We start from the raw sequence: 20345 nt of genomic DNA, 5'->3' as shown, positions 1-20345 counted from the left end.
GTACCGATTTTGAAGGTTTTTCGGCTGTTGCTAGGGAACCAAAGCGTCCCTAGCAACCATCACAATTTCCAAAGCACTAGGTCATAAGATGTACCTACCACCCGAGTTTGGTCAAAATCGGCCCACGTTTACGACCAATTATGCTGATGACAAACGAACAAACATCCAAACAAACAGACAGAATTACTTCCGGTTCTGGGTTTGGAGCATTGGCAGGTCTCCTTGGGGGCTCCCTGCTGACGATCTTAAAGTTAAGTTTCTGGTCGTTATCTGTCCCATTTTAACTGTTTATTTTCTCACCTACATGTTACTGTGTGTTCCCAGTTCGGTTTTGTTTCAAAAATCGTGCTATTTTGTGAGATTTCGTCGAACTTGTTCTTACTGGGTGCTTGAGGCCTATCCTTGAGGCCTGAGGCCTACCTTTTGTTCCCCTCGGTGTACGATCATGTTTATTTGTTTCTTCTCCCCATTATCTTCAATTTATATCTTTCCCACTTTCTTAACATCCCCCATCCCAACCAATCACCCTATTTCTTATCTTAAAAAAAAACCGCTACCTTTCTCCGATTATTCTTCTTCTTTATCTCCTCTTCTTCTTCCTCCGCTTCTTCTTCCTCCACTTCTTCTTCCTCGATTTTTTTCTACAACACTTCCATGACCTAATCTGTTGAAAACTCTCAAACATTAATAATAATAACAAAAACGATCTCTTATGCTTCATCTTCCTCTTTCACACGTGTGGTACTCTTTACTGTATCAGAATGCACTGCTCTTCTGCTATTTAAACAGACTGCTCTCAATTCGACCTCCTTGGCTACCTTGGCTAAAAAATTCAACTGTGACAGCGTTTCTTATCTCCATTCTCTGAATTCGCCTTTATTGCATCCATCAAGAAATGTGTTTAATCACATAACTGACCTAAAACTTAAAAAAAAAAACCCCAGTCTGCTATGAATGTTCGCTTTCCATCAACCATTCTTTTTTTTTCCAACTTCAGTGCCAATTCAATCCTCTCACCCCTCACTCTCAAAGCAACCATCCCACTCTTCTCCCTCCAAGCCTCCCTCTCACCTCTCTCAAAAACTCCCCCCTCACCTTTCTCCTACCATTCATCCCCTCACTCATCCTTACCAAAGTTGCCCCCCCTCCCATCCACAAAGCTGCCTCCCTCCACTGCCCTCTCACCTCCATCTCTTCACTCCATCTCCTCAAATCCTCAACTGCCTTCTTCCCCCTCTCTTGTCCCCCCTCTACCCCAGCACCACAGAGCCTTTTCTCCTCCTCATTCGGCCCCCTCCCCGAGCGATTCTGCAATCCCCCACACTCTTTCAACAACCCTCCTTACCTCCCCCCCCTCATCCCTTGTCCTACCCTCCCCCTCCCCACCACCCCCTGCACCCAAGGCCTCCTCCCTTCCCTCTTCATTAAAAGTATGGACCTCAAATATCCGGGGCCTTCGCTCAAACCTTTCAGATCTTTCCATACAGGTTGCCACTGACAAACCAGACATAATCTGCCGAAACTTTCCTCCCCCAAGACGTGTCTGACTCCCAAGTATCTCTCCCTGGTTACTCCCTCCTCCGGTTTAACAGACCTGAACCTCGCCCTGGTGGAGGAGTTGCTCTCTTCATCAAAGACTCTATTCCTCACTCTCCATGCACTGCCCTCACTCCCCCACATCCCCAGGAATACCTCTGGCTACAGCTTCCCCTCCACTCCCACCTCATGTTTATATGTGTACTGTACCGTCAACCCAACAGTGATGACTCCATCTACACCTCACTATCCGAAAACATGGACCAACTTCTATCTTCTCATCCAAACTCTCTCTTCCTCATATGTGGCGATTTCAATTGTCATCATGCCAGTTTGCGAGGTGTGGGTACCTCTCTCACCTGTCATGGCACCTCAGCAAAAGCTTTCTGCGACTCATTGGGACTGACTCAATCGGTCAACTTCCCGACCCGGATCTCAACCAATGGTACTCCATCTCTTCTGGATCTGATTTTGACAAATTTCCTTGACAATATCTGCTGTTCTTCCTTCGCTCCAATCAGTTCTTCTGACCACGTCCTTGTCAAAGTGGACATCTCTCTGGCTATTATCAGAGAAACACCTCACTGCCGTCGAGTCTGGCATTTCACTCAAGCCGACTGGCAGGGTCTCCAAGCAGCCATCAAACTTATAGACTGGTCTCCTATCGCTACTTTCTCCAACATCAACTCATCCTGGGAATTCTTTCAAAGAAACCTGCTTTCCCTCATGCACAGATTTATCCCCTCTCGTCTTCAGTTGTTCTACCCTTCCTCCTGCCCTTGGTTTACTGAAGCTTGTGGCGAGGCAGTTATCCTGAAATAACTTGCCTTTGCCTCATGGAAAGCAAACCCAACTGAGGGCAATCTCAGTTCCTTCCATAAAGCTGGGAACAAGTGTGTATCTACCCTCAGGAGAGCCAGAAAACAACATCTTTCTAATCTCAAGTCTGAACTCTCAAACCTCTCTCCCTCCTAAAAATCCTGGTGGCGTCTAATCAAATCTGTTTCTGGTGTATGTTCCCCCTCCATCCCCTCCCTTACCTAAAATGGCCGCACTGCTGATACCGCACGTGAAAAAGCTGAATGCCTAAACTCGGTGTTTGCAGCTAAATCTTGTGTCCAAAACCATCGCTTTCTCTACCCATCTTACCCAGTCGCACCCAACTGTCCCTGGACCCTGTGTCCTTTTCTCCTGACAAGGTGGAGAGCTTGCTGTCAAACATCGACTCAGATTCTGCCACCGGTCCAGACGGCATCAGCCCACGTGTCCTCAAAGCCTGCTCTTCTGCTCTTGCTCACCCTCTCTCTGTTCTATTCAACCTCTCATTTGCTCAAGGCCATCTCCCATCTGCTTGGAAATCAGCAAGCATCACTGCCCTGCACAAAAAAGGTGCAAAAACAGATCCCTGCAACTACAGACCAATCAGCCTTCTCCCTCTCATCGGCAAGGTTATGGAATCCATCATCGCTTCAGACATCAAATCCTTCCTCTTCTGCAATTGCTTGATTTCTGATCATCAATTTGGTTTCAGACCAGGTCACTCTACCCTGGATATGCTGCTTCTGTTCTCCCAACAATGGATGGAAGCCCTCAATGCCAGACAGGAAATCCGAGCTGTATCCCTGGATATATCACGTGCTTTTGACACGGTTTGGCACCCTGCCCTGCTCACCAAACTCTCTTCCTATGGTATCCAAGGCCATCTCCACTCATGGCTCGCAGACTTCCTCTCCTGTCGCTGTCAACGTGTGCCCCTAAATGGAGTTTTCATCCCCCCTTCCTGTCCAGGCTGGAGTTCCTCAAGCTAGCGTTCTGGGTCCTGTTCTTTTTCTGGTTTTCATCAATGATCTCTCCGACTCTCTGGAAAATACTCTATATCTCTTTGATGATGACTCCACCCTCTGCCGTACCATCGGTCATCCCTCAGACCGGCAAGCAGCAGCTTCTTCGCTCACTGCTGATCTGGATAAAATCAGAAACTGGTCCAACACGTGGAACATGTCTTTCATTCCGGACAAATCTCACACTCTCACTATGTCTCTCGGAAAGGACCGTTTAGAACCCCCCCCCCCATCCACTTTCTCAATAATCCTCTGGAAGAAGTCCTTTCTTTCAAGCTTCTGGGTCTCACTATCTGCCATGACCTTTCCTGGGAAAGTCACATTTCAAACCTCGCCTCCAAAGCCAGTCGCCGGCTGGGAATCCTCCGTCGTGCAAGGTCCTTCCTCGGCCCACCTGAGCTCCTGACAACTTACAAAGATTTTCTCCGCAGCCTGATGGAGTACTGCTCTCCCCTCTGGGCTGGTGCTCCTGCCTCCCACCTTTCTCGGCTTCACGCTGTAGAAACCAAGGCATTTCAGATCATTGGCATCTCCCGCAATTAGGCTGAGTCTTTGGGCCTCTCACTCAATCACCGCAGGTTGGCCGGTGGTCTTTCTGTCTTCTACCGTCTCTTCTCCAGCCTCGCCCCCTGCTCTCTCTGTGATTTGTCCCCACCACATTTCCACAGGGTGCTCAAGGTCCGCCAACAACCCCCTTCTGGTAAAACTACCAAAATCACGAATCACTGCTCACCTTCACTCTTTCATTCCTCTTTATTCCCGCCTTTGGAATAAACTCCCTCACTCTATTCATTCCCATTCTTCCCTCCAGGCCTTCAAAACCGCTGTTCACCACCACCTCTTATCATCCCCCATCCAAATCCTCGATCTTTTCTACCCCCGATAATCCACCCAAGCCCACCTCCTTCAAATTCCCTGCTTTCCTTCCTGAAGTCCCTGTAATGTCCATCTTCTATTCCCCATGTTCCCCGTCCCATCCCTCTCCCTTCCACAGATCTCCAAATGTCTCTGTTCCCCACTGTTTTGTCCTTCCCACTCCCTCCCCTCCTGTCTCATGCCCCCCTTTATGTGCGTTGTGTGTTAGCTCTCATACGAGCCTCGACGAGGTATACAAAAAAGAAAAAACATCTAAACAAACATGCAAACAAAGACAGAATTACTGACAATAAGGGTCACCTATTTTGGCGACCCAACAGACAGACAGACAAACAAATACTGGAGACCAAAAAAAAAAAAAAAAACCTACACAAAAAATTTCAGAACGATTGTTGGAAAATTGTGGCCTAAAATCGTGTTGGTTAACAGACAGACAAACAAATACTAGAGACCAACATATTTGACAAAAATTTTTTTTACCAAGGAGCAAACAAACGGACCCGAATGAATTGCCTCTCTTCTGGCGAGAGTAAATTGTGGCTTTGGTATCTTCATACATGGATCTTCAATAAAAATTTAATGCACACATTTACATATGTGGGATGTGGACTCACCAGCGCTCCCTGGTCCAACTCCCCATCGGCGAAATCGGAGAAAACATCACATGGCAAGCATCGCTAATCATGAACTGTTTCCACATCCACAACAGCTTCAGGACTTTCGTTCCAGTCCGAATTTGCACAGATGAAATTTTTTTTCAAAAATGATTCGTCACGTTCGTGCAATTTGTCTGCATTCGTTGCGCATTTTGCTCGTTTTATAAGGAGTAATATTTTGCATCATTTCAATCGGAGGTGTGCACCAAATTTTACTGCAGGTGCTGTGATGGAACTTCGGTTTGTAGACATGTACACGGATCAGCGTTGCTCGCATGTTGCGCACGGAAACGGAAGGCGGCAGTGCGGCTCTTGGTGCTGCGGCTCCGGTAGAAGGGACAAAAACTCTGTACTGACACGGGGAAAATGATCGATTCAAAGAATGGTGCAAGAGTCGTACACGAAGAGATGGATTTTTAAGTGGTGCAAGCTGCTTCAATGTATCCTATGTCCTCCCTTCCATCCGTCTGTCAAAAATGAATAAGAAGAACCTTGTTTGGTTCACTTCTAGGGTGTTGTTGTTTAGTTTGCATTATCACAGTGAGGTCACCCAGTGGCAGCTCCATTAAGAACCTTAGACCTTACATACACTGGTATAAAAGCCTGTCAAAAATGATGGGTGGTGCAGCTTGCCAGTTTGAAGCCTCGGCCTAGTGTCAGTTGTGCGAATATATTCTTTATTTATTAGACATCCTACAGATATAAATGAACACTCGTTTTTACCCTGCACACTTTACCCATCACAGGCAGCGAATTTCACCTCCCTATGCCTTTTGTATTTATTGTAATTAAAAAAAATGTATTTCTGTACACCGCCCCTTGAGGCTCGGTTTGCACGCCACCTTCGACAGTTCCAATATATAGAAGAGACGGAATTACTCTTTTATAGAAAATGTTTTTCAATGTTTTTTTTTTTTTAATGAAGCGTACCTCCCCCATCCTTAGTCTTTGCAAAAGTACGCCTAACTCTCCCCCTCCCGGCCATCATGAACATTCAATCAGGACTGTAATGAAGAGGAAGAATCCACATAGGCGAGTGAAGAAGAAGAATCCACATCGGCGAGTGAAGAAGGATCCACATAGGCGAGTGAAGAAGAAGAATCCACATGGGAGAGTGAAGAAGAATCCACAAGACTAGTGAAGAAGAAGAATCCACATAGGCTAGTAAGAAGAAGAATCCACATAGGCTAGTGAAGGAGAATCCACATAGGCTCGTGAAGAAGAATCCACATAGGCGAGTGAAGAAGAAGAAGCCACATAGACTAGTGAAGAAGAAGTATCCACATCGGTTAGTGAAGAAGAAGAATCCACATAGGCGAGTGAAGAAGAAGAATCCATATAGGCGAGTGAAGAAGAAGAATCCACATAGGCGAGTGAAGAAGAATCCACATATCGAGTGAAGGAGAATCCACATATGCAAGTGAAAAAGAATCCACATAGGCGAGTGAAGAAGAAGAATCCACATAGGCGAGTGAAGAAGAAGAATCCACATAGGCGAGTGAAGAAGAAGAATCCACATAGGCGAGTGAAGAAGAAGAATCCACATAGGCCCGTGAAGAAGAAGAATCCATATAGGCGAGTGAAGAAGAAGAAGCCACATAAGCTAGTGAAGAAGAAGAATCCACATAGGCGAGTGAAGAAGAAGAATCCACATAGGTCCGTGAAGAAGAAGAATCCACATAGGCGAGTGAAGAAGAAGTATCCACATAGGTTAGTGAAGAAGAAGAATCCACATAGGCTAGTGAAGAAGAAGAATCCACATAGGCGAGTGAAGAAGAAGAATCCACATAGGTTAGTGAAGAAGAAGAATCCACATAGGTTAGTGAAGAAGAAGAATCCACATAGGCTGGTGAAGAAGAAGAATCCACATAGGCGAGTGAAGAAGAAGAATCCACAAGGCCCGTGAAGAAGAAGAATCCACATAGGCCCGTGAAGAAGAAGAATCCACATAGGCCCGTGAAGAAGAAGAATCCACATAGGCGAGTGTAGAAGAAGAATCCACATAGGCTAGTGAAGAAGAAGTATCCACATAGGTTAGTGAAGAAGAAGAATCCACTAGGCTAGTGAAGAAGAAGAATCCACTAGGCTAGTGAAGAAGAAGAATCCATATAGCCGAGTGAAGAAGAAGAAGCCACATAGATTAGTGAAGAAGAAGAAGCCACATATGCTAGTGAAGAAGAATCCCGCACGGTGCGCGAAGTCACTCGAAGCTGCTTCTCTTTTTTTCCAGCATGAGTTTAAAACACATAGAGCTGGAAAACTTCAAATCCTACGCTGGGAAATTTGTGATTGGACCTTTTAAAAGGTTCACCTCGATCGTGGGATCCAATGGCTCAGGTAAGTCGGTCCCAATTTCGGGGAAAAAAAAATCCAAACTTGATTCGTGTCAGGATATCTGAGGTAATCAGCGAGGAAAGGAAAATGATTTTTTTAATCCGTACGACGAGGCCAAGTGTATAAAGATTATATACAAAGGTTGAAGTTGTTTTGGTTTTTATTTCATCGATGCAAAATTGTATAAAATTTAACTCCAGTTCGGTAATTTTTTTATTTTTTATTTTCACGACCTGAGGAAAAATGGACGATCAACAGGAAGGTTTAAATCTGTACAGATTATCTCCTTTTAAGTGTTCTACCCGTGTGATCGGACCGCAAACATGGCGGGATTTTCACTCATCGGACATTAATGTCGAGATTTTCACCATTTTCGACCCTCCGATGCTCCTCACATCCCTATTCGTGCCCCCCACCCGCCTTTTCCTCTCCCATCAACCTTCCCTCCAGATTTTCACAAATTTACATTCCCCATTTTGGAGTGCGGTGCATACGTTATAATTAGATGGCCTCCAAATCCACGTTTAACGACCCCCCCCTCCCCTTCCACGAAGATTCGCGTACGTAATTCATGGATCAACTCCAGCAGTTCCCTTTGGTTTAGTACCCAACGTTGCCCCCGGGGGAATTCAATACAAACACATTCGAAGCCTGAAGGCCAATCACATGATTTTAATATATTTTAAAATAAAATTTTCAATCTTTTTTTCTTTCATCTTTAAAAGTTTGATTAATGAGTGTGTGTCACGATCGACACTCTACAGGATAAACCAGAGTCGAATTCCATTGCCATTTTCACAGAATTACCACCAAGACTGGTCACCTTTGGGGAGTGAGAATTGTGAGGTTAATATATTTACATATTGGATTGTCTTTTGGATGATAAAGTTACTGCATTTACATATTGGATTGTAATATGGATTCTAAAGTTACTGCATTTACATATTGGATTGTAATGTGGATTATAAAGTTACTGCATTTACATATTGGATTGTAATGTGGATTCTAAAGTTACTGCATTTACATATCGGATTGTAATGTGGATTATATAGTTACTATATCTACATATTGGATTGTAATGTGGATTTTAAAGTTACTGTATTTGCATATTTGATTGCAATGTGGATTATAAAGTCAATATATTTACATATTGGATTGTAATGTGGATTCTAAAGTTACTGCATTTACATATTGGATTGTAATATGGATTATAAAGTTACTATATGTACATATTGGACTGTAATGTGATTATAAAGTTACTGTATTTACATATTGGATCATAATGTGGATTATAAAGTTACTGTATTTTCATATTGGATTGTCGTGTGGATTTCAAAGTTACTGCATTTACATATTGGATTGTCATGTGGAATCTAAAGTGACTATTTACATTTACATATTGGGTCGTAATGTGGAGTATAAAGTTACTGCATTTACATGTTGGATTGTTTTGTGAATTATAAAGTTACTACATGCACATATTGGATCGTAATGTGGATTCTAAAGTTACTGCATTTACATATTGGATTGTAATGTGGATTTTAAAGTTACTGCATTTACATATTGGATTGTAATGTGGATTATAAAATCACTGCATTTACATATTGGATTGTAATGTGGATTATAAAATCACTGCATTTACATATTGGATTGTAATGTGGATTATAAAATCACTGCATTTACATATTGGATTGTAATGTGGATTCTAAAGTTACTGCATTTACATATTGGATTGTAATGTGGATTTTAAAGTTACTGTATTTGCATATTAGATTGTTATGTGGATTTTAAAGTTACTGTATTTGCATATTAGATTGTAATGTGGATTATAGAGTTAATGTATTTACATATGTGCATGGCTCAGAAAGTGGGTATGCTGTGGTATGTTTGTGTGACATTCCACATAAAACTATTATGAGGTATTTCGACAAATCAATGGTCAGAAATGAAAGTGAACATCTCGGGGAACCTGAAGAAACCGGCAATATCATACTCTCCATTTCCCTGTTTTATCAATGGTGAATTAAAGCAACAGAATATGGGTATTGTAACCTTAGAAATATTAGTTTGATTGGTAAAATTTTTATTTTACTGTACGTTTCTTATGTGACAGTTATTTTGAGTGTGGTGACTCAGAATGTGAACTTTGGTGTCTCTTTTATGTTTTGATGATCTGTCTCCCTATTCGGGTTTTCTGGCATCTACCTTGTCTGATGAAATAATGGATTCGTACATAACGCTTAATGTTCACTGCATCGAGAACTAGAGGGGGAGTACTCGGTAGAGTGCAAAACCTCCGCCGCCAATACTGCTAGGTCATTCAAGTGAACCTGATATCCTATTCATTCAATTTGACGTCAACAGTGCTCACAGAGTTATAGTTTGCAACTTTCCCTTTTACTTTTAACTTTTACATACTCAATTTATTCGTCATAACTAGATTCCTTGAGACATAAAATGGTTTTACGTGGGTATATCCACCTGAAGTTCCAAAATCAGCCGCAATTATAATTTTGGCATGTTTTTTTTGTTGGAAATCACTTATAACATGTAGAAATGCAAAAAAAAAAATCGAAATTTTGTTGAAAGAAAAGTTGCAAATTTTTTTTTTCTCTAACAATTTTTTTTGGGGGGTGGGGGGGTTGGAAATACTTAAAACATGGAGAAATGCAAAAAAAACCATTCAAATATTTTTTTTCAAAATGGCCACCGTAGCGGCCATATTGGATTTTGGACCAAGTCCAAAATCTAATGGCATGATCCTTGGACCATACCTAATCCCCCCACCAAGTTTCGTCGAAATCCGTCGGAGTTTTTCCGTAATACTGTTCACAAACAAACAAACAAACATAAAGGGGTGAAAACAGTAACCTCTGATCTTTGATGGCGGAGGTTAAAAATAAGGAGTCCAGTGTTGATAATGTTTCTTTTGATTTATTCCAAATCTCCCTTAATTTCTTGGAAATATGACAGAGTCTAACGGCAGAAAAATATAGATCAAAATTGTGATCAGAAAAATAAAATTCGGACCGCAAGTAATCCCGTCATGATTTTCGTGTCAGTCCTGTTATGTACGAATCATCATCTCTCGTCGGACGCAAATAATGCTAGCATTAGAAAATCTTGCTGTCTTGCAAACTTCCCCGATTGATGGATATAATCGGCACTTGCAAGCGTGTCAGCACATTTCCATTCGCCGTCGAGCGCAGCGTTTGTCTTCGTGTCCGTGTCTTTGCGAGAGCCGTAACGTTCGAATCCAGCGTGAGGACGCCGAGCCGAACGAGGTGACTATCATTTGTCTGATAATTCTTCATTTTAACCAACGCCAGAATTTTTTTTGTGCTTCGTGATGATCCGAGAGGTAAGAATTATGTTTTTGCTTTCATGTTTAAAGTGATTAATTTCGAAAGAAATAGATTCGATTTTAACGTTATTTTTCGCTTACAAGTGTGGCTTTCTTTGCTACTGAACTCGCCTGTGTTTTCTTCGTAATTTATAACATCGGACTCTCTCAAAATGTGTTGTTTTTTTCTTTTTCCTGTCACATCTTGAGCCTGCTTAAAAAGGCAGAGTAAAAATTATCTGTTTCTTATCCCAAAATATAATATTTATGTTGGTTTTTTTCATCTGATTCCGTACATAACGCTGACGCCAAGCTCGAAATTCGAACGTGTATTTACAGTGTTGTATATATTCAGTGGTAACTTTAAAACCGGACATGCTGCAGGTCTAAAAATTTAGATTTAGCAATTCGAATACATGAAGATTAACATAATGGGTTGCATTTCATGTTTCCCAAAACTTTTTTTTTTGCCCTTGTGTAACAGTACGTTTACCCACTTTGTGAGCCATGCAGATATTGGATCGTAATGTGGATTATAAAGTTACTGCATTTACATGTTGGATCGTAATGTGGATTATAAAGTTACTATATGTACATATTGGACTGTAATGTGATTATAAAGTTACTGTATTTACATATCGTATTGTCGTGTGGATTTCAAAGTTACTGCATTTACATATTGGATTGTCATGTGGAATCTAAAGTGTCAATTTATATTTACATATTGGATCGTAATGTTGATTATAAAGTTACTGCATTTACATGTTGGATTGTAATGTGGATTATATAGTTACTACATGCACATATTGGATCGTGATGTGGATTATAAAGTTACTGTATTTGCATATTAGATTGTAATGTGGATTATAAAGTCAATATATTTGCATATTGGATTGTAATGTGGATTCTAAAGTTACTACATTTACATATTGGATTGTAATGTGGATTATAAAGTTACTATATGTACATATTGGACTGTAATGTGATTATAAAGTTACTGTATTTACATATTGGATCATAATCTGGATTATAAAGTTACTGTATTTTCATATTGGATTGTCGTGTGGATTTCAAAGTTACTGCATTTACATATTGGATTGTAATATGGATTATAAAGTTACTATATGTACATATTGGACTGTAATGTGATTATAAAGTTACTCTATTTACATATTGGATCATAATGTGGATTATAAAGTTACTGTATTTCCATATTGGAGTGTCGTGTGGATTTCAAAGTAACTGCATTTACATATTGGATTGTCATATGGAATCTAAAGTGACTATTTACATTTACATATTGGATCGTAATGTGGATTTTAAAGTTGCTGCATTTACATGTTGGATCGAAATGTGGATTATAAAGTTACTGTATTTACATATTAGATTGTAATATGGATTATAAAGTTACTGTATTTACATATTGGATTGTAATGCAGATTCTAAACTTACTGTATTCACATATTGCATCGTAATGTGGATTATAAAGTTACTATATCTACATATTGGATTGTAATGTGGATTTTAAAGTTACTGTATTTGCATATTAAATTTTAATGTGGATTATAACGTCAATATATTTGCATATTGGATTGTAATGTGGATTCTAAAATCACTACATTTACATATTTGATTGTAATATGGATTATAAAGTTACAACATGTACATATTGGACTGTAATGTGCTTATAAAGTTATGTATTTACATATTGGATTATAATGTGGATTATAAAGTTACTGTATTTACGTATTGGATTGTCGTGTGGATTTCAAAGTTACTGCATTTACATATTGGATTGTCATGTAGATCTAAAGTGACTATTTTCATTTACATATTGGATCATAATGTGGATTATAAAGTTATTACATTTACATGTTGGATCGTAATGTGGATTATAAAGTTATTGGATTGTAATATGGATTCTAAAGTTACTGTATTTACATATTAAATTGTAATGTTGATTATAAAGTAACTGCATTTACATATTGGATTGTAATGTGGATTATAAAGTTACTATATCTACTTATTGGATTGTAATGTGGATTTTAAAGCTACGATATCTATATATTGGATCATAATGTGGATTATAAAGTTACTATATCTACATATTGGATTGTAGTGTGGATTATAAAGTAACTGCATTTACATATTGGATTGTAGTGTGGATTATAAAGTTGCATTTACATATTGGATCGTAATGTGGATTATAAAGTTACTATATCTACATATTGGATTGTTATGTGGATTCTAAAGTTACTGTGTTTACATATTGGGTTGCACTGTGGATTATAAAGCTACTATATCTACATATTGGATTGTTATGTGGATTCTAAACTTACTGTGTTTACACATTGGGTCGCACTGTGGATTATAAAGCTACTATATCTACATATTGGATTGTCATGTGGAATCTAAAGTGACTATTTACATTTACATATTGGATCATAATGTGGATTATAAAGTTACTGTATTTATACACTTTGGTCTTGGGTTCCCTGATGCCCCCAGGTGGTGCAACAGAAACAACATTGACTTTTTTTTGTTATCACATGATCATTCTGAATATTTAATGAAGACCTCTGTCTGCTCAGGTAAATCAAATCTCATGGACGCAATCAGTTTTGTGTTTGCGGACCGCATCAGACATTTACGGGTGAAGAACATTCGGGACCTGATCCATGGAGCGCACATGGGGACGCCGGTGGCCGAAAAGGCCCATGTCCGCCTTGTCTACGTGCAGGAGGATGGCACCGAGATCGACTTTTACCGCGCTATCATCGGTCTGTTCTTCAGTGTGAAATCTCCTCGTACCACAACCACATGTATTGATACCATAGCCATTTATATTAATACCAAAGTTACTAACCTAACTGACATGCTCGTTGGGTTGTGTTGGAGGTGACTGAGGCAACATTAGTTAGGGGGGTTGTGGGCAGTTGTTTTTATTTTCCCAAGTTCAGAGGTGTTAGTTTGCAAAACTTTTTCGATTATATTTTATTTTAATATGAAACTCGCATAACCCGCGCTCTGCGCAACATGTTGGGGTGGGTGTGTTTGAGAAAGGAACTGATGCAGAGTATCAGTCGTAATTTTACTTTAATGCAGTAAGTGGAATACAATGTTCAAAGTACTTCTTGATACACATTGTTTTGGGTTATAGCATTACAAATGCAGTAACCGTTTTTGGCACGATTTCACTGTTTCAGAACCATTTTATTTACTTTTTTTGTACCATGCACCTCATATGGTCTTTGAGATAATGTAAGCCAAATATCACGTTACTCGAGTGCAGAACAAAGTCGAAGATAGCGCGGCACGAAACCACAAACTCGGAAATAATATATAAGATACACACCTACTTGTGTGACAAATTATCAATTTCCTGTTGGTTACTCATCAGTGGGGCACACTTGCTCCAAATGCAACGCGTAAGGGTTCGAGTTATGATTCTTGTTCCCTCCACCACCGAAGGTGGGCAGAAGTTGTGTTTTCACTCCTGATTATAATCTGTGAGAAAGATATCCAAAAAAAATTACGGACGGATTTGAATGAAACTTTGTGGACAGGTTGGGTGTGTGATGGGGTCGAACTGATTCGATTTTGTTGAAGATCTGGATCTGGTCTATCGGTGGGATACCAAACGTAAACCAGCCTGGCGGAGTACAGTATGTGCTCTACCTAGTGCCGTTTTTGTTGAACTTCCTATCAGATGCAGTACTGCCAAGGACTTTGCACCATGGAGCACCCTTTCCTCCTTTTTGTCTAATGCAGCACAAGGCTACGGGTTCGCATCAGTGACCGAGGGAACGGCTGTTAATCTGATGCTGTACCCCCCCTCCCCCCCCCCCCCCCCGTAAGTTAGGATAGGAATTTGTAATTTGTTGAGGGTGCCGGCGATAGCTTGCCTACTTTTTGTAAAGGACACCGTGAGATCTTTAACGTCCACCAACGAATGCTGGCAGTTGGGATGCTCAGTTTAACGTCCATTCGTGGGACGGCACACACATTGATGAATCACCCTGTTTGTGAAACACTGCGATGACAGCTTGTAGCTGGGTCGGTGTACCTCAAGGCCATCCTGTTAACGTTACCCTGTCATTATGAACACAGTTGTGCAGTGAACCCTCATCAAAAGTTGGGTTAGGTTCCTGGAAAACGGCACACTCAGCAATATCATGTTGCACAAGATGAAGACCTTATGGGATAAATGTGGAAAGGGGGATGTGCCCACGGAACTTAACATACGAACAAATACTTTATAGGTTTTTATTTTAATTTTTTTAGTTCACGGGCTGAGGTGGGGTGGGGGGGGGGTGCGAGAGGAGTTAATTGAGACAACGCAGCTGTTTGTGATGTCATGGCACTAAAAGTTTTCAGTTAGACTCCGGATGCATTTCCACAAAAAAGAAGTGTAAGAAGATCCTTGAAAAACTGGAACCCATGTGCTGATTGCAGCTCCTTGGAGATGTACCGTACATCCTGTTACCCCTATTTTCTTGTACAAAATCCCCGTTTCATCAGCGTTGAGCACCTGGTCAGGGTAATGGCCTTTATCTGTTACAAACGCCAGAAAGTCTGGCTTGAACTAATGGTGCGTATGGAAGACTTGTTAACATGATACTCATGGCCGACCGGCGCTACATTCATCCCTCCATGCAACTTGTCGAAAATCACGATTTTTCTCGACTCGTGTCGTAACCTTACGGGATTTCTTCACTCCACTACCATTTGAAGAAGCTTGATGTTTCGGTGCCAAACTGAGATGAGGTGAAAAATGATGTATAACACGATATTTCAAAAACTTGTGGACGACTTGTGGCAAAACTTGGTGGATCAGTTGGTTTGGTGACGAGAACAAGCCAATTCCATTTTGGTTTGCATCTGGATCCAGATCCAGCCTATCAGTGTTATACAAAATGTAAACTGTTCAGCCTGGTGGAGGTTTGCACTCCGAATGCAGTTGTCGTTATAGTGTTGTAATATTTGTTCGTTGACACTCTTCAACGATACAAAATTGTTCACTTGTTTGAAATGATTGCATTATCATTTTTCTATCCATGTACCATGAAGGCTCGTCTTCTGAATACCGTGTTAATGGCGTGGTAATGACATCCCGTGAATACATTGCTGAGCTAGCAAAGATTGGGGTCCTCGCGAAGACCAAGAACTTTTTGGTTTATCAGGTAATGTACGAGAGCATCGGTCATCCAGTCTGTTATAAATTAATCATTGTGTTTGCTCCTTTATCCTGAATGGATCCAGCATAGCCGTGCGTTAAGGAGCCAGATGAGGATTATTGTCTCCAATGTCACTTTTACTGTTTCATGGCGGGTAGGGTGCCGTTGAGTCCATTGCGCTGAAGAGTCCCAAGGAACGCACGCAGCTGTTCGAGGAGATCAGCAGATCCAGTGAGGTGGTTGAGGAATACCAACAGCGTCAACGCGAGTTGCTGCAGGCAGATGCAGAGACACAACTTTACTATTACCGCAAGAATAACTTGAATGTCGAGAAGAAGAAAGCAAAACAGGAACGGAACGAGGTAGGACACAAACTCGGGCAAAAATGTACGCAACAGGCTCCGCTTTTGGTCGTTGGTACGTGAGATGATTGTGTGTGGTGACCTCTTGTCCTGCAGGCCAGACAATATTGTGCCCTGCGTGATGAGCTTCATGCGGCGAAGGAACAGGTAAACCTTTTCCTGATATTCCACAACGAGCGTTCCATACTCGACCTGAATCGTGAACACGACCAGGCCTCGGAAAACCACAGGGAGGTGCAGAATCGAGTCAAGAGCCTTGACGATGACTGGCAAACGCACAAGAAAGAGTTGGGGAAGTTGAACCGCGAGCATCACCTGCTGGACAAAAGAGTCAAGTGGGGACTTTATATAATCGGTCTTTGTTCTGGTCTTTCCACTGTTCTGTTCACATCGAGGTCTCTGATTTACATCAAGCGTCCTTTACTCCAGTCCACTGCTGGAACACTAGGACTTTACAACCATGTCGAATGTACTTGTAGAGTTTAATGTTTGGTATCACACGGTGTACAGGTTCCCCCGTCAAGTAGACCATCTCAGCTAATTCTGTCTTGCTGCCGAACCCCGAAGGCAGATAGAAACAGGTGTCCATGACAGATGCTTGAAATGCCACTTTACACACACTTTACATTTTATTTTGTTTTTTCCTATTGTCTTGATTATAAGGCTTATGAAGGATCTTGAACATTATATGTATAGTTTTACATTAATTATAAGGACATCGGCAGACAATGGATAAATCGAGGAAGTACAGGGTGGCCAAGAAATAACTCCAGTGCAGTCCATCAGGCCATGCTCTGTACAGAGCGTCTGTGCTGCCTCAGCAGTCTCCTGGGCTATTGGGCACAACCCTTGACGGGTCGCCACTCCGACGCAGAAGAAGTAACTGATACATTCAAAGTTTGAGTAAATTCTGAAATGATGCCAATTTATTATTTGTTTTCCATTGCAGATTATAAACGACTCATGTGAGATTTAGTAACGACGGATAAGTGGACAAATATCGAAAAAGCAAGGATCCTGGAACTACTTCAAGTTTTGTTCAAAAAGGCTTTTAAATAATTTACAATGTTCATAAAATATCCTCATAGGAACACACAACGCTTTCTATGCTAAAATGTTGAGTGAAACTGCCTTGCTTCCTCCTCACGATATCGCAGTCATGTGTGTCGCTATTGAGCGTAGTTCAAGTCGTTCTACAAGAAAACCGTCACAGGCATTGAACAGATAGAGAGCATCCCTTTAAAGCATGCTGATTGATGACTTGCACACGTTTCCGTACAACATTCAAGTGGTTCAGGAACTTTGTGATATTGATAAAACGAAGCAGGATGGAATTTCGTTGAAACATTTCTTTGGATGAGCAAGGAGGATGACATGTTTATTGAGAGATTAATCACGTGAGATGAAGCTCGTTTCCAGCTCTCAGGTGATGTGAACAAGTACAACATCCAATTTTGGGCAGAAGAAAATTTTGAGCTGTTCCACCAAGGACCCTTACACGGCGAACGTGTCACACTGTGTTGTGGCATTTCTTCGGCCAGAGTCCCCGGGCCATTTATTTATTTATCTTCTGCTCGTGAGTAAACTGTCATGATGTCTGAGCGATATCAACAAATGAGAAGCAATTTTCTTGCTCCAAAACGAACAGACATGGGATTTGATGATCAAACCTGGTTCCCCCAGGATGGGAGGAGTGCCCATAATGCTCGTGCGCCATCACTCGTGAAGGGCCTGTTCCCACATCACATCGAAAGTCCTGGTAGTGTCTTCCTCATTTACCCCGTGGACCCCACCCCATCCCTCCCTCTTCCATAGATCTCCTGAAGTCTTTGCTTCCCTCTCTTGCCTCAACTTGTCTCCTGCTCCCTTTGTAATATGTTCTGTTTGTTCATCCTTATACGAGCGTATAAGGACGTAAGTATTGAGCGTACAAAAATAGTACAAAAAAAGAAAATCTCATTTCTCAATTTGGAGATGTTCCATTGCGAGTCAGTAGATGTTCCATAACTGTGCCTGATATCCTCTTGTGGGGGTACCTTAAATCAACAGCCCAGTCGAGACGAGACTGAGAACCATTCAAGATTTACGTTGGCAAATTGAACAGGAATGAGCCAGTGTTCCACTTGAAGCTTTCAGGAAGATGATGATAAACACGTGTGCATGTGCAAGTAAAGGCATATATTAAAGTGGTGGACAATTACCCTTCCTGGATTGCCTTTGATAATACGAGGAGTGACGTTTTCTCCTGTAATTTTCATTCCTGGCAACAGGGCAAAAGAAACGGAGGTCTTCAAGTTGAGATCAGAGTATATCCACACACGCGGGAGGAGCACCCACCAGCAGAACAGGCTCAAGACTGCACAAATTTCGATGCAGAAAGCTGCGCAAGAAGTCTCTCTGCGTCGTGAAGCCAGTAAGGACTATGAGGAGGAGCTGGCCTCGATTGAACAAAGTTTCAAGGACTTTGAGGAACTTCTGGCGAAGGAGAGCGTGGAGGCGAGCGGTCTTGGCTTGAATGAAGAGCAGGTGAGTGTCAATGCGGAACAGAATCGATCAATCATCTCATCCTGAATTTTTAGCCCTGATCATAACTATTTTTCCTGTTGCCCACATTTCTGATATTTTGATGTCCTTGTATCGTCAGATGCAGCAATACTATTGGCTGAAGGGTGAAGCGACGAGCAAGAAAGGAGCAGTGGGCCAGGAACTTGAAAAGCTGCAGCGAGAGCAAATGACCATGAAAGACAAACTGGATGTGGAGCAGAGAAAGAGAAAAGAAATTCAGGTTTGTGTTTACTTCCACATGGGACCACAGTTCAGGTCATTCTGTCTCCCCCAAAGACAAAACAATTAAATGCACTTCATTGTTATGTCTCTTCCATCCTGCCATTCCTTGGTGCATTCCGTATTGTGGTGTTGCACACTGTATATGATTGGTCGTTCACACCAATTAAACATACAGAAAACTTGCTTTGAAAATCTTGTCAACCTGCAGGATTTGATCAAGTATAAGAGGCATGAGACTGATGAATACCAGAAAAGGGTCGACGACTTGCAGCACTATCTGGACATGAACAGGTGGGATTTATCAGAGATTCATGGACGAAATCGATGGAACGTCATCGAGGTAAGCTAAACGCTGTGGGAAGCAAGGAGTAGCTGATATTTTGGGTGTTAACTTTATTTTGCTTCGACAAAGGGTTAACACCCAAACGTCAGCTTCTCCTTGCTTCCCACAGTGGTTAGCATACCTCGATGAGAGTCCTGTTGATCTCATCAGTTATTCTACCTGCTGCCGGAGTTTATTAACATTTGCCTTCATGAGCAAGACTCGATGTTCATTCTTATTTATTTATTTTTTAGGGTTTATTGCACACTTACAGAGCACCTACCCTCTGGGTGGGTTGAGTGTGCACATTATTTGTTGAAAAAGGACACTTTTAGACGCACACCACAAAAACATCTATGGAGTCTTCTTGCAATGTGGAGTTTGTGCATTACTTGCTGAAAAAGGTATAGTGTACATATTGCGAGAAGACTCGGTAGATGTTTGTGTGGTGTTCGTCTCGAGGGTCTAAAGCGGTGATCTACACGATTGGTTTGGGGCGGGCGGGGGGGCACTTTTGCCGATAAGCTATCAGTGTGTCCCATCCCTCTCCCTTCCACAGATCTCCTAATGTGTCTGTTCCCCACTATTTTGTCCCTCCCACTCCCGCCCCTCTTGTCTCGTGCCCCCTTGATGTGTGTTGTGTGTTAAGGCCCGGTCACACCTTGACGTTTTAGCCAACGTATGCCGATTTTTGAATCCTTTTTCTAAAACGCTGGCACACGTTGAATACGTTATGGGTAAGTTTTGATAACATTGAGAGCACGCTGAAAAACACTGCCATACGTCGTTGTACGTTGGCTTTAAACGTTGTACTTTTCGGTTGTCCTCAAATTTTTTCATGCTTGAAATTTCACGACGTATGCCGGCGTATGACTCACACGTTCCGCTACGCTGGCCACAAGTTGTATGCACGGTCTGCGATCGTTGACAGACGTCAACACATGCTACTTGTAAGTTAATCATAAGTTGAGACACGCCGAGGTAATGTTTAGCGTACCCGAAACTTATTTCTAACCTATGATTAACGTGTTGTTGGCACGTTACGCGATCGTTGCCACACATCGACAGACGTTACTTTTAAGTTACTCATAGGCTGAAAGACGTCGGTATA

General features: G+C 41.6%; 2 protein-coding genes across 2 annotated transcripts in view; one reads left to right on the top strand and one right to left on the bottom strand.

Annotated features, from left to right (window-relative positions):
* LOC147033655 (tubulin alpha chain-like) overlaps positions 1-20345 on the bottom strand; it is a 497880-nt gene that overhangs the window by 421788 nt on the left and 55747 nt on the right. The gene's annotated exons all lie outside the window — the stretch shown is intronic.
* The window catches only part of LOC147033654 (structural maintenance of chromosomes protein 1A-like), a 183764-nt gene continuing 170345 nt past the window's right edge, over positions 6927-20345 (top strand). The window contains exons 1-8 of the mRNA XM_085871737.1: positions 6927-7246; positions 13178-13366; positions 15657-15769; positions 15922-16125; positions 16222-16460; positions 18396-18651; positions 18770-18910; positions 19121-19203. Coding sequence (XP_085727863.1) covers positions 7141-7246; positions 13178-13366; positions 15657-15769; positions 15922-16125; positions 16222-16460; positions 18396-18651; positions 18770-18910; positions 19121-19203 — 1331 coding nt within the window. The 5' untranslated portion in view covers positions 6927-7140. The remainder of the gene's footprint in view (positions 7247-13177; positions 13367-15656; positions 15770-15921; positions 16126-16221; positions 16461-18395; positions 18652-18769; positions 18911-19120; positions 19204-20345) is intronic.

This window comes from Eptatretus burgeri, chromosome 2 (assembly GCF_056783735.1).
Source record: "Eptatretus burgeri isolate ZD-2024b chromosome 2, Ebu_testis_v1, whole genome shotgun sequence".
NCBI lineage: Eukaryota > Metazoa > Chordata > Myxini > Myxiniformes > Myxinidae > Eptatretus > Eptatretus burgeri.
The sequence above is the reverse complement of the archived record's forward strand: the minus strand, read 5'-3'. Positions and strand labels throughout refer to the sequence as shown.